The 15,067-nt window shown below is 36.5% G+C and overlaps 1 protein-coding gene across 1 annotated transcript in view; it reads right to left on the reverse strand.

The window, feature by feature from the left end:
- The window catches only part of LOC107597902 (disintegrin and metalloproteinase domain-containing protein 19-like), a 45,874-nt gene that overhangs the window by 5,897 nt on the left and 24,910 nt on the right, over window positions 1-15,067 (reverse strand). The window contains exons 9-16 of the mRNA XM_016289107.1: window positions 11,960-12,128; window positions 11,410-11,597; window positions 9,956-10,045; window positions 8,904-9,099; window positions 7,529-7,637; window positions 4,203-4,407; window positions 3,964-4,041; window positions 1,135-1,243 (exon numbers count right to left, since the gene is read on the reverse strand). Of these exons, the coding sequence (XP_016144593.1) occupies window positions 1,135-1,243; window positions 3,964-4,041; window positions 4,203-4,407; window positions 7,529-7,637; window positions 8,904-9,099; window positions 9,956-10,045; window positions 11,410-11,597; window positions 11,960-12,128 (1,144 nt within the window). The remainder of the gene's footprint in view (window positions 1-1,134; window positions 1,244-3,963; window positions 4,042-4,202; window positions 4,408-7,528; window positions 7,638-8,903; window positions 9,100-9,955; window positions 10,046-11,409; window positions 11,598-11,959; window positions 12,129-15,067) is intronic.

Here is a 15,067-nt window from a genome sequence, read left to right on the forward strand (position 1 = left end):
TCCAGCACGGCCACCGCATGTAACTTTTAACAAGATTCACTTGTTTAAAACACCCTAAATTGTAATAACATTTACTATATAACCATTATTTCGCTAATAAACATCTAAATAGATACAACTCTGTGGAAATTAATTATTTATTATCTCCGCGAGCGATCACAGTTTGAGTATAGTTCTGTGTAAATGCATACATAAACAGCACTTTGTCAGCACGCATTTCATAATCTAGAATGACAAAAACATTATTAGTAATTCTGATATAACATGCCAGTTGAGAAATACAATAAAATATGATGTTTTGTTTGTTATATTTCAATATTCCAGAGAATATTATTCAGTGAATTAACATTATCCAGTGAATTATTCTTCACTCTTTAGCCTATTAAACAGCTTGAAGTTATATGACTCCTTTCCTTTATTTATTTTCTCCATTTGAAAACATTAGACCTTCTACCTGTATTTTTCTTATTGTTAATATTAGTGTTGCTGCTGATGCGTTAAATAAAATGTTTTTTATTGTTGTAATATGAAGATTAAATTTAACATGAAAGACTGCTAATTTTCAACACTTTTTTAAAGATGATGGTATGAAGTATGGATTTACTTCACTCAGTCATTTATTTACTTTATAACAGTAAATAAATATCGGTTCTGCGTATCGGTTATCGGGCACATAAACAGGCAAATAATTGGTATCGGTATCGGTTATAAAATATAAATATCGGCCGATCACTTGTTAAGAGATCTGGTCATGCAGAATAAGGCATTAATATGAGCTTTATAAGTAAATAAACAGGTAATGTGTTAGTAATTCACACACAAATAAGAAACTAGTTAATAGGGAATAGTGTTCCCTTATCTAAAGTGTTACCTAAATTCATAAATTCTTAGATTTGCTCTTGAAAAGTATCAACAAGCAAAGATATCATTGGCTTGAGTCCTGGAAAGAAAAGCTGGACGGTACAGATTAATGGTCAAGGTGACATCTGATAAGAGGTGTGAGGAAGAAAGGGAAAGTGAGGAAGAGGGAGAGAGAGCAGACGAGTGATAAAATCTATAAGATGGATTAAAGAATAGGAGAGAAATACGTGAGAGCAGAGGTACATGTGCACTGAAAGCTTAAGGTGAACTCACTGTCATACTGCACAGGTCCACTGTCCACACTTCCCCCGAGTCCTGGTTTCTCACAGAAGGGGGGAGCCCACCCACGGTTGCAGTGGCAGTTCCCATTACTGTTACACACCTGCATGCAAAACAACACCACACATAGGAATTAGTGCGGATGAGAATTTCCATCTGGAAGGTTGGGGTGTAACTTTCACACGCCTTTTGCACTGCAAGTGTTTGACCATAAGACGTGGCCTAATGGTTAGAGAGTCAGACTCGTAACCCAAAGGTTGTGGGTTCGAGTCTTGTACCGGCAGGGATTGTAGGTGGGGGGAGTGAATGTACAGCACTCTCTCCCACCTTCAATACCACGACTGAGGTGCCCTTGAGCAAGGCACCGAATCCCCAACTGCTCCCCGGGCGCCGCAGCATAAATAGCTGCCCACTGCTCTGGGTGTGTGTTCACTGCTGTGTGTGTGCACTTTGGATGGGTTAAATGCAGAGCACAAATTCCAAGTATGGGTCACCATACTTGGCCACATGTCACTTCACTTCATAAATGAGAGTTCATCCTACAGGAACGGAAATCCTGTCAGCATTCACTTTTCCTCATGACTTTTCGGTTGAAGTACACCACAAACAACTGCTCACAATTGTTTGGTTTCAATATACATTTGTTGAGTTTTTTTTTAATCGCACGCAGCCATTTACCTATCCTCACTTTCATTGCTACCATTGCAGGGAACGTTTTCCGTCATGTCTTTTAGAGTATAGGGCAAATACAGAATATACCGCCTTTCATCTTTAATGGAATTTCTTTTAACAGAATATTTTACACGCTTCAATCTAACCCAGAGGCAAGACAGGAACAGTGGAAAGGAGAGAAAATGTGCTGTGTGCAAATAGCACGATCACTCACTTTATTCTCCATCCACACTTGCCTAAACCATACAATCAATATGAATCAAATGATAATGCAAATGGATAATAAAAAGGCAGTTTCTGAATCTCTAATCTCCCCTCAAAGACCTGGCGTATTTGGCTGCCCTTTTGAAAAGCGACTGGGTAAATAAGCAAGAAATAAAAGAAAAGCTGACAAAAGAGAGAGACAGAGGGAGGGCAAAGGGATTAGGAAAGACAGAATTTGAGTTTATACGGCTTGGAGGCTGTTGACGTCTATTTGACCAGAAAATACACAAATCAAATGCTATAGCTCTGCTAATATAAGAAAAGCGTTGGTTTTTATTAGAGGCGGTATGTGTCGGGAAATGAGCAACCCAGAGGGCGGTTTTAAAGGATTTAGAGGTGTGAAATCCACAATGAGTCAGTCTGGGTTAAAGATGAACTCAAAGGGAGAAGGAATACTAAGACATAGCCTTTATTTAGACATAATTTAGGAGAAGTGCTTACATGATTAATTAAAAAAAAACTTTTTTGTATAAATAGTGTCTTCCAGTAGCTGCAGCACTGACAATGTTAAATAACAAATATTGTCAGCACCAAATATTAAGCAAATAGTAATTTTCTTAATCAGTTTTTTTTCAGTACAGTATCTAAATACCCTTAAAACAAACTAAGCAAATGAAGCTAAACTGCATCAAATGGTAAGACTTTTAAAAAATATAAAAATATAATTTTATTTCTTTTTTATTCCAAGAGCAACACTTTTTTAAAGAATAAACTTCACTACACTGAAAAAATGTACTGCAAGCAAATTTCACAAATAATTACAAAGATATGGCAAGTGACACTGCATAAAACATGAAAAGTTCCACATTTTTGAAATATGTTTTCTTATCTATAGTAAAGGTCTGATTAATAATATAGTTAAAATTATAGTTATTAATATAATATAATTAATTATATAATGTAGTTATTAATATAATATAGTTAATATAATAAAAATATAGTTAACGTTTATCAGTTGTTGTTTTATAACGACTGCTTACCCCATGCCCATGGCAATGAGCGATGCAGGTGTGTAACTCAGTAAAAGATGCATTTTGACATCGTCGATCTTGGGAGGGCAAAGGGATTAGGAAAGACAGAATTTGAGTTTATACGGCTTGGAGGCTGTTGACGTCTATTTGACCAGAAAATACACAAATCAAATGCTATAGCTCTGCTAATATAAGAAAAGCGTTGGTTTTTATTAGAGGCGGTATGTGTCGGGAAATGAGCAACCCAGAGGGCGGTTTTAAAGGATTTAGGGGTGTGAAATCCACAATGAGTCAGTCTGGGTTAAAGATGAACTCAAAGGGAGAAGGAATACTAAGACATAGCCTTTATTTAGACATAATTTAGGAGAAGTGCTTACATGATTAATTTAAAAAAAACTTTTTTGTATAAATAGTGTCTTCCAGTAGCTGCAGCACTGACAATGTTAAATAACAAATATTGTCAGCACCAAATATTAAGCAAATAGTAATTTTCTTAATCAGTTTTTTTTCAGTACAGTATCTAAATACCCTTAAAACAAACTAAGCAAATGAAGCTAAACTGCATCAAATGGTAAGACTTTTAAAAAATATAAAAATATAATTTTATTTCTTTTTTATTCCAAGAGCAACACTTTTTTAAAGAATAAACTTCACTACACTGAAAAAATGTACTGCAAGCAAATTTCACAAATAATTACAAAGATATGGCAAGTGACACTGCATAAAACATGAAAAGTTCCACATTTTTGAAATATGTTTTCTTATCTATAGTAAAGGTCTGATTAATAATATAGTTAAAATTATAGTTATTAATATAATATAATTAATTATATAATGTAGTTATTAATATAATATAGTTAATATAATAAAAATATAGTTAACGTTTATCAGTTGTTGTTTTATAACGACTGCTTACCCCATGCCCATGGCAATGAGCGATGCAGGTGTGTAACTCAGTAAAAGATGCATTTTGACATCGTCGATCTTTGCACACCTGAAGGCAAGTAACAACAGAATAAATCAACTCTTCAATGCAAAACATAAAATACTGCTTTCATTGAGACACTTATTTTTGAGACACATCTCCACTTGATTAGTACAGATGTTGTTTAATAAATATCTCATCTTAAATTTAAAAAAAAGAAAGAAACTTGCCTTCCCCTCTCCACACTTGGTGCCCGTCATGACCAGTCCAGGGTCTGGAAGATCGCCCTGCCCATCTTGGGTGCTGTAAACATATGTGCCCCGGCACTTCACCTCAATGCCGTCTGTGCGGATAGTGGTGTCTATGGACACAGCATTGGTGCCCTTTGGTTTCTTGGCAGCACTGTGGCACTGTATCTTACCACATTTGGCATCACTGTTGGGATATTTGAAATGAGAGATGGAAAGTCATGAGGGATCACTAGTCATCTTTGCTCACAGCTATTCAGCATAAATACATCTATGAGGAAAGCAAATTAAATAATAATAGGATGAAAAATAATATATCATCTAAAAATCATATTTGTTTTGAGAATGATGAATAAGCAGAAAAAAAAATTGTCTAACTTTGGAAAAGTTTGAAAAAGTACTGAGTCTGCAGTGCTGTCCTTATAAACTTATTTGAACTAGTTTGCTCATGTTCTCTCTCTCTCTTTTTTTAAATATATTGGCTTGTTCTTTATAATGTATTAGTTTGTTCTTTATAATATACAGTTGTAGTCACAAGATAATTAATTGTGCTGTAACAGTTTTAAAGAAGTCCAAGACCAAATTGCTGTTTGCAGAGATTTCAGATTTCACTTCAGGTCGGCAAGTTCTTTGACAGAAACCACATACTATTGCTTAAATGCCTGGTTGAAATAACGAAATACCACCTTACCTTTTCTCACACTTTACGTAGTTTCCATGACTGTCCTTACCACAGTTTCCAAAGGCATTCCCTGCTGCGTTCACATCCTGAAAACAGGCGTCATGTGCCGGCTGCGCACCTGGACAAATTTAGTTTACTCAGTTAAACCTACATTACCTCTGAGAAATGTAAATTACAGTTTGGGACTCTAACAGACCATGTAGTGTGAACATGGATCTGCTGGCTTCATGCCACCAGCTAATATTTGGTTAGGGATAATTTTATTCAATTGAAGCTGAAGTATTGGTTTTAAGTGACTAAAAGTTTTTAAAACGTGTTTATAATACATAATACCACAATTTTATTTTATTCGACAATGCCATGTTAGAAATAATCCATTGATTACACAAAATCCAGTCCAGTGAAACATTAACTGCTCAATTAAAATGAGTGAATATGATAATATCACTTACACACAGTGAACATCAAACATGTCAACACCCCCTCACCCCACAAATGACAAAGTACGTCTGCTGTGATCTGTGTCTGTTTGACAGCCAAAGAGCCTGACTGGACATGAGCCCAGAACACACTGGAGGTGTACAGCCAAATGCCATGAGCTCTCACTACATAATCCACATAAAGCAGTATTTGATCATTAGTGCTGACTAAACACTGAAAGGGTCAATTAGGATTCAAAAACTTTTTCTGGAAGGGACAATTAGCAAAGAAGTACCGTAATATTACCATGGTACCATGTTAGTACCATACATAAAAAAAACTAACTCTTTAAATTAGCTTGGAATACAATGTAATTACAATGGTATATATGAACGTAATATAAGTCATGCAGCATGTAATATAGTGCATGCAGATATACAGTACTATTGATCAAAATATTTTTTCGTGTTATTGAAATAAGTCTCTTGCGCTGCATTTATGTGATCAAAAATACAGTAACACAATAATATTGTAAAACTCCAATTTAAAATATGTTTTCTATTTTAGTACATTTTAAAATGTAATTTATTCCTGTGATGACAAAGCTGAATTTTCAGCAGCCATTTCTCCGGTCTTCAGTGTCACATGATCCATGTTGGTGCTTAAGAAACATTTCTTATTATTATCAATGTTAAAACAGTTGTGTTGCTTAATATTTTTTCAGGATTCTGTGATAAATAGAAAGCTGTTCAAAAGAACATTTATTTGAAATAGAAATCTTTCGAAACATTATAAATGTCTTCACTGTCACTTTTGATCAATTTAATGCATTCTTGCTAAATAAAATAACTTATCATAGTAACACAATAACTTCTGAACTGGATCCTACAAATGTAATTTCCCTGCAAACTAAAGACACGGCCAGACAGCACGCAGCTTACCATAACCCCACAGCTGCAGGCACTGCTGTTCATGGGTCAGACACATGCCATTATAGCAGTAGGCACGGCCATGCTGACACGATGACCCATCCAGGAGATAAACGTTAGAGGGGCAGTAGGGAGAACCTCCTGTGCAGTATTCCGGCAGATCACAGGCACCGGCTGCTCCACGGCACATGGTGCCGGCCTGCTTCAGCTGTGGGCAGAGGGCACGGTAAGGAGACTGGAGGACTTTGATGAAAGAAAAAGAGAGCAAGTGGTGGGCAAACTACAGAGAAACAGTGGATATGAAACTGTGATGCCTGGTGCTTCTCTAGAATGTAGATACACAGACAAGGCCTTCACTATTTTGAGCAGCACATAAATTATTAATTAATAAATAAATATACACTTTACAATAAGGTCATATTAGATAGCATTAGTTAAAGCAGCACTATGTAACTTTTGGCGCTCTAGCGGTTAATAAACTGAACTAGAGAAGATACTTCTCTAAGTTTATGTCTATGGCGATTCACGCAGGTATGTGTTACTCCGCAGTGGTGACGACTCCACCAGGCTACAATAGTCCAAATATAAGATTCGGAATAAGACAAAAACGCGGTTTGGAAGATGAATTCATGATGTACTCGCTCATTATATACATTTAGCAAATTTTGAACACAGAAAAAGTTACATAGTGCTGCTTTAATGCATTAACTAACACTAATTAACAATAAGTAATATATTTGTTACAGTATTTATTCATTGTTCTTGTAAGTGAATAATTAGTAAAACATCTACTGTAATACAATGACATATGTTGATTACAAAAATGCAATTTCTTCAGAATACACAGCTAATTTGCAATGGTTTCAATAGGGAAAGATGCTTTTTGCGGCCAGGCGGTGTAGTTATGACTTCTACCAGCAGGGGTTAACAGGGACAGGCTAACTCTCTAAGCCTTGACCACTTGTATGAAACATACTAAGTGAGAGTCAGAACAGAGTGAGAGAGGGAAGCAGTGGGAGAGAAATAAATAAATAAATAGATAAATAGACAGATAAATAGTTAGATTGGCTTGTTCTTTATAATGTATTAGTTTGTTCTTTATAATATACAGTTGTAGTCACAAGATAATTAATTGTGCTGTAACAGTTTTAAAGAAGTCCAAGACCAAATTGCTGTTTGCAGAGATTTCAGATTTCACTTCAGGTCGGCAAGTTCTTTGACAGAAACCACATACTATTGCTTAAATGCCTGGTTGAAATAACGAAATACCACCTTACCTTTTCTCACACTTTACGTAGTTTCCATGACTGTCCTTACCACAGTTTCCAAAGGCATTCCCTGCTGCGTTCACATCCTGAAAACAGGCGTCATGTGCCGGCTGCGCACCTGGACAAATTTAGTTTACTCAGTTAAACCTACATTACCTCTGAGAAATGTAAATTACAGTTTGGGACTCTAACAGACCATGTAGTGTGAACATGGATCTGCTGGCTTCATGCCACCAGCTAATATTTGGTTAGGGATAATTTTATTCAATTGAAGCTGAAGTATTGGTTTTAAGTGACTAAAAGTTTTTAAAACGTGTTTATAATACATAATACCACAATTTAATTTTGTTCTACCATGCCATGGTACAAATAATCCATTGATAATTTTTTTTTTTTTTAATCCAGTAAAACATTAACTTCTCAGTTAAAATTTGTGAATATGATAATATTGGTTATACACGGTGAACATCAAACATGTCAACACCCGCTCACCCCCCAAATGACAAAGTACGTCTACTGTGATCTGAGTCTGTTTGATAGCCAAAGAGCTTGACTGGACATGAGCCCAGAACACACTGGAGGTGTACAGCCAAATGCCATGAGCTCTCACTACATAATCCACATAAAGCAGTATTTGATCATTAGTGCTGACTAAACACTGAAAGGGTCAATTAGGATTCAAAAACTTTTTCTGGAAGGGACAATTAGCAAAGAAGTACCGTAATATTACCATGGTACCATGTTAGTACCATACATAAAAAAAAAACTAACTCTTTAAATTAGCTTGGAATACAATGTAATTACAATGGTATATATGAACGTAATATAAGTCATGCAGCATGTAATATAGTGCATGCAGATATACAGTACTATTGATCAAAATATTTTTTCGTGTTATTGAAATAAGTCTCTTGCGCTGCATTTATGTGATCAAAAATACAGTAACACAATAATATTGTAAAACTCCAATTTAAAATATGTTTTCTATTTTAGTACATTTTAAAATGTAATTTATTCCTGTGATGACAAAGCTGAATTTTCAGCAGCCATTTCTCCGGTCTTCAGTGTCACATGATCCATGTTGGTGCTTAAGAAACATTTCTTATTATTATCAATGTTAAAACAGTTGTGTTGCTTAATATTTTTGTGGAAACTGATTTTTTTCAGGATTCTGTGATAAATAGAAAGCTGTTCAAAAGAACATTTATTTGAAATAGAAATCTTTTGAAACATTATAAATGTCTTCACTGTCACTTTTGATCAATTTAATGCATTCTTGCTAAATAAAATAACTTATCATAGTAACACAATAACTTCTGAACTGGATCCTACAAATGTAATTTCCCTGCAAACTAAAGACACGGCCAGACAGCACGCAGCTTACCATAACCCCACAGCTGCAGGCACTGCTGTTCATGGGTCAGACACATGCCATTATAGCAGTAGGCACGGCCATGCTGACACGATGACCCATCCAGGAGATAAACGTTAGAGGGGCAGTAGGGAGAACCTCCTGTGCAGTATTCCGGCAGATCACAGGCACCGGCTGCTCCACGGCACATGGTGCCGGCCTGCTTCAGCTGTGGGCAGAGGGCACGGTAAGGAGACTGGAGGACTTTGATGAAAGAAAAAGAGAGCAAGTGGTGGGCAAACTACAGAGAAACAGTGGATATGAAACTGTGATGCCTGGTGCTTCTCTAGAATGTAGATACACAGACAAGGCCTTCACTATTTTGAGCAGCACATAAATTATTAATTAATAAATAAATATACACTTTACAATAAGGTCATATTAGATAGCATTAGTTAAAGCAGCACTATGTAACTTTTGGCGCTCTAGCGGTTAATAAACTGAACTAGAGAAGCTACTTCTCTAAGTTTATGTCTATGGCGATTCACGCAGGTATGTGTTACTCCGCAGTGGTGACGACTCCACCAGGCTACAATAGTCCAAATATAAGATTCGGAATAAGACAAAAACGCGGTTTGGAAGATGAATTCATGATGTACTCGCTCATATACATTTAGCAAATTTTGAACACAGAAAAAGTTACATAGTGCTGCTTTAATGCATTAACTAACACTAATTAACAATAAGTAATATATTTGTTACAGTATTTATTCATTGTTCTTGTAAGTGAATAATTAGTAAAACATCTACTGTAATACAATGACATATGTTGATTACAAAAATGCAATTTCTTCAGAATACACAGCTAATTTGCAATGGTTTCAATAGGGAAAGATGCTTTTTGCGGCCAGGCGGTGTAGTTATGACTTCTACCAGCAGGGGTTAACAGGGACAGGCTAACTCTCTAAGCCTTGACCACTTGTATGAAACATACTAAGTGAGAGTCAGAACAGAGTGAGAGAGGGAAGCAGTGGGAGAGAAATAAATAAATAAATAGATAAATAGACAGATAAATAGTTAGGCACCTTGCAGTCCTCACAGCAGACCCCGTGGGCACACTGTGCATCCACCTTCAAAGTGCAATTGCTGGGGTGACAGCAATCATTGGTGCACTCCTGCGGGAGACAGAAAACACACACACACACAATTGGTACTTCAGATAAAGGCTACCAAAGCAAATCAACATATGACCCTCAACTTACATGGTAAGCCACTTAGAGCAAGTTGTGAAAACACAATAAATACAGTGTATATATACATACATGCATAATGTATGTACTGTATACACACACTCACAGTGTCTGTTTGCACACTATGATTAAAGTGCGGAAAAGAATAAATCGAGAAGAGAAATTGCACAGGACGTTAGATGCATATAAAAATGTCTGACATGTATGATACTGATATATACAGAGTGGAGGCGTCTGATGGCCAATAATTATACCGTACAGCTGAAAATGAATAGGGGAAGGGGAGGAAGTGTGTATGTGGTGTTTTAGGGTGTTTAATGAGGAGGAAACATCCACAACACACATATACGCTCTGTCAAACACACACACACACACAGTCTCTCTCGGTCTCACATAAACACACACGGCAACCTCTATTCTGCTTGATATGGTTTCAGAGCATCAAGTGCGACTGACAGCTATGATTATTGCACTAGAAATAAATTAATGGTGTGATTCAGTGACTATAATGAAAAAAGACATGCGTACATGACAGGCTTACACTATCAAATCTATTTTTGTGTATTCATGGAAGTAGAGAGGGCCGGCAGATGATGGTTTGGATTAAAGGTTATAACAAAAGTGTATGATAACAGCTCTCAGTTCAGTGCTGCAACCTAGCTTTTTCTGTCAGGTGATAGTTGAGGTGTTGTTTCATTGAATATGGTATTGGCAGCAGGTAAAATCCAGAACAGTAGTCCAGGTGTTTATGTATTGACTAGGAGTTACAGACGCTACCTCAGTCTACCTGCACCAGATGGCAAATCACCCAGCCATTATATGCACACTGACAGCCTGTCAAATACGGCTTTGCAGCAAGGTGGGACGCTCCTCTTTCTCTACAGGCATGCAAGCAAACATAAAAACGCACACGCTTTCATCTGTCACGCTTTGTTACGGCACAGTTTTTCTGCTGTAGTTCAACTATTTATGTTCTAACACTTGTGTTTGGACCTCCCATGTGATAAAAACACAACTTTTTGCTGGTTAGGCAAAGCTCTTCACAATAAAAATTATTTAAAAAAATACACTGCATAAATAATATCAAGTATTTCATGAATAAATAATAAATGCATAAAAATGAAGCATAATCAATGGTAATCCATATTAACTATCAAATTTAGATTTATTACATGTACATCATACCCACTACTGTTCTTGGAAAAATGATTAATTCATGATTGGTCTGATTCAATATTCTCTAAATCAATAAGTAATTCCATTCAATAATTAATTTAGGCACAAATCACCTCTGGTTCTCCACAGTCACACTCCTCCCCTTCCTCTACAAAGCCATTTCCACACCTCTTGCCACCGACCAGATCTTTCATGTTGGGCATGTTGAACAGGCACATTCCTCCTCCCTTCTGGAAGTAGTTGTCCAAGTCTTTTTTGCTACAGCGACTGAAAACTTTTGGAAAGGGGTGTACGCTTTCATCTGTCACGCTTTGTTACGGCACAGTTTTTCTGCTGTAGTTCAACTATTTATGTTCTAACACTTGTGTTTGGACCTCCCATGTGATAAAAACACAACTTTTTGCTGGTTAGGCAAAGCTCTTCACAATAAAAATTATTTTAAAAAATACACTGCATAAATAATATCAAGTATTCCATGAATAAATAATAAACGCATAAAAATGAAGCATAATCAATGGTAATCCATATTAACTATCAAATTTAGATTTATTACATGTACTTCATACCCACTACTGTTCTTGGAAAAATGATTAATTCATGATTGGTCTGATTCAATATTCTCTAAATCAATAAGTAATTCCATTCAATAATTAATTTAGGCACAAATCACCTCTGGTTCTCCACAGTCACACTCCTCCCCTTCCTCTACAAAGCCATTTCCACACCTCTTGCCACCGACCAGATCTTTCATGTTGGGCATGTTGAACAGGCACATTCCTCCTCCCTTCTGGAAGTAGTTGTCCAAGTCTTTTTTGCTACAGCGGCTGAAAACCTTTGGAAAGGGGTGCCTGTAGAGACCATTTTATAAAGGGATACATGTCATTTTATGCATCAAAATGATTGAAAACAAAAGAGGCACTAGTAGAAATAAGATGGAAAACTTACAATTTGTTAAACAACTACAGTTAGCCATAGATACTGAGGCAGATGCAGCTGAACATCGGTTTATAATGAATCCAGTAACATGATTATCATGAAAATAAGCTTGATTTAAAATGAAAAGAGTAGTGAAGTTTCCCAAACTGTTTTTCACAAGTAAAAAACACTTTCCTCCTCTCTATGCCAAGTGATCTCTTCTGAACTTCTGTCTTACCTTTCCTCTACTGCACCAGAAGCAAGGGGTCACTTAACCCACTTAATCTCAATTAAGCTTCAAACCAGTTCACTCTACTAAAACTACTATCCTTGCCATAAATGATGTGCTTATGTCAGCCACTTTTGATCTCATGCTAGCAGCTGTATTTTTATATTTTTATCCAGAAAAAAAGGCTTTTTTCTGTTTTATGTCTTACTTAGTTCTTACCCAGTTAGCTGAAAAACTGCTGAACCCTTAACACTGGGGTTCCACAGGGCTCAGTGCTGGGCACCCTGCTGTCCTCCATTTATACCAGATCTCTCAGAACATTTCTACAACTCCATTTAACTACTGGTGTGCTGACAACACCTGACACATCATGTTTCCCCTTCTGTCAGTAAATGAGTGTTCTCAGAATGGATCTGAGTGTGTCTCTGGGACATGCCTCTTTCTTCTAGAGAATTTTTATATATATATATACATGTGATATTTGCTCTTGAGACTACCATGGAATACCATCATAGATGGCGCCATATCAAAATTGATGTACAAGATATTCATGGTATCTTGTTTACTTGCTACCTTCTCAGGTATCACACAAACAATTGCTGCTTTTAGAGTCTGTCTAAAATGATGAATTCAATATACATGATTAGAGTATTTGCCGCTCTCGCTGCCATGCAATAAATTACTTACATTTTATGCTTTAAATTGGACATACAGTCTATTTGATGCCCACAGGCTTCTGTCATTGCTATGCCACATTGCCACGGTTCCAACACTATGGTAAGTAAATGGCAGTAGAAGCCCAGAGGACATCTCTGATCTCCAAAGGCATCTTTGTTATGTTACAATGATGCCATAAATTGTAGAGGATGTTGTTTTTTTGACCTGCAGGTGGTAATTTAAGTACCTTGGCTGGGGCAAACAGAATGGCCTTTCTTTTATCTTCATACCATGACAAAAACATAAAGACGCACACACTCACACATATTTCCAGAGAAAGGAGCACAAACGGATATCTCTGCAAAGGGCATGCAGTGTTGATTTTTACAGACGGCACTGATAATATCGCCACCATAACAACAATGTTGAAATATGACATGCAGTTGTATTACAAATGATTTCTCCTTATGGATTTTCTATCTCCTAAATTTCTCCCTAGGAGCCACATTGTCCTTGTCATATACTGGTTCTAAAGCATTTGAGGAATGTGAAGGAGCCTATTTATGATAGGGAATGCATTCTCAAACCATAGTCCAGGACAAGACCACACATGTCCAACAGTGAGTCGATATTCACTAACTGTAAAAAATTTTGTAATTTGTAAAAAAAAAAAAAAAAAATTTTTGTAAAAATAAAAAGAATAAAAAAAAAAATAATAATAATAATAATAAAATGCTACAGTAACCTGCAATTGGTTAACTGTAAATTGCTTTTAAAAATAAAAAATATGAATGTTTTAACATTGCATTATGTGTAATATTATTGTACATTTAATATTATTCATATTATTAACTCGTTGTTGTCTTTAGGTCACGTCCCAAAACCATTCAAGCTGGCGGATATTAAGCCTCTTATTATGAAACCACAACTAGATCCTAGTGAACTGGCAAATTACAGACCCATTTCAAATCTTCCTTTTATGTCTAAAATTTTAGAAAAAGTTGTGTCTGCTCAATTGTGCTCCTTCCTGCAAAAAAATCATCTTTATTAAGAATTTCACAATAGCACAGAAACTGCACTTGTTAAAATTACAAATGACTTGCTTTTTGCGTCAGACCAAGGCTGCATCTCATTGCCAGTTTTACTTGATCTTAGTGCTGCGTTCGACACTATAGATCATGACATACTCATAGATCGATTACAAAACTATACAGGTATTCAAGGGCAGGCTTTAAGATGGTTTAGATCAGGGCTGCCCAAACTCGGTCCTGGAGGGCCGGTGTTCTGCAGAGTTTAGCTCCAACTTGCCTCAACACACCTGCCTTTAAGTTTCTAGTATGCCTAGTAAGAGCTTGATTAGCTGGTTCAGGTGTGTTTAATTGGTGTTGGAGCTAAACTCTTCAGGACACCGGCTCTCCAGGACCAAGTTTGGGCAGCCCTGGTTTAGATCCTACCTGTCTGATCACTACCACTTTGTTCATTTAAATGGGGAGTCATCTCAATTATCACCAGTAAAATATGGAGTGCCACAAGGATCTGTCCTAGGTCCTTTGCTATTTTCAATATACATGTTGCCCCTTGTTAATATTATTAGAAAATAAAATATTATTACTTGCCTATAAGGCCCTTAATGGGTTAGCTCCTGCGTACCTAACTAGTCTTCTACCACGCTACAATCCATCACGCTCCCTAAGGTCGCAAAACTCTGGACTTTTGGAAGTACCTAGGATAGCAAAGTCCACTAAAGGAGGTAGAGCTTTTTCGCATTTGGCTCCCAAACTCTGGAATAGCCTTCCTGATAACGTTCGGGGTTCAAACACACACTCTCTGTTTAAATCTAGATTAAATACACATCTCTTTGGCCAAGCATTCAAATAATGCATCTCATAAATACATCCCTCAAATGCACATTATTATTCTTTAGCTTGCGTTAAACAAATCAATTTTGCTTGGTTGGAACAGCAGCTACG

Source organism: Sinocyclocheilus grahami, unplaced genomic scaffold (assembly GCF_001515645.1).
Source record: "Sinocyclocheilus grahami isolate Dianchi unplaced genomic scaffold, SAMN03320097.WGS_v1.1 scaffold240.1, whole genome shotgun sequence".
Classification (NCBI taxonomy): Eukaryota; Metazoa; Chordata; class Actinopteri; order Cypriniformes; family Cyprinidae; genus Sinocyclocheilus; species Sinocyclocheilus grahami.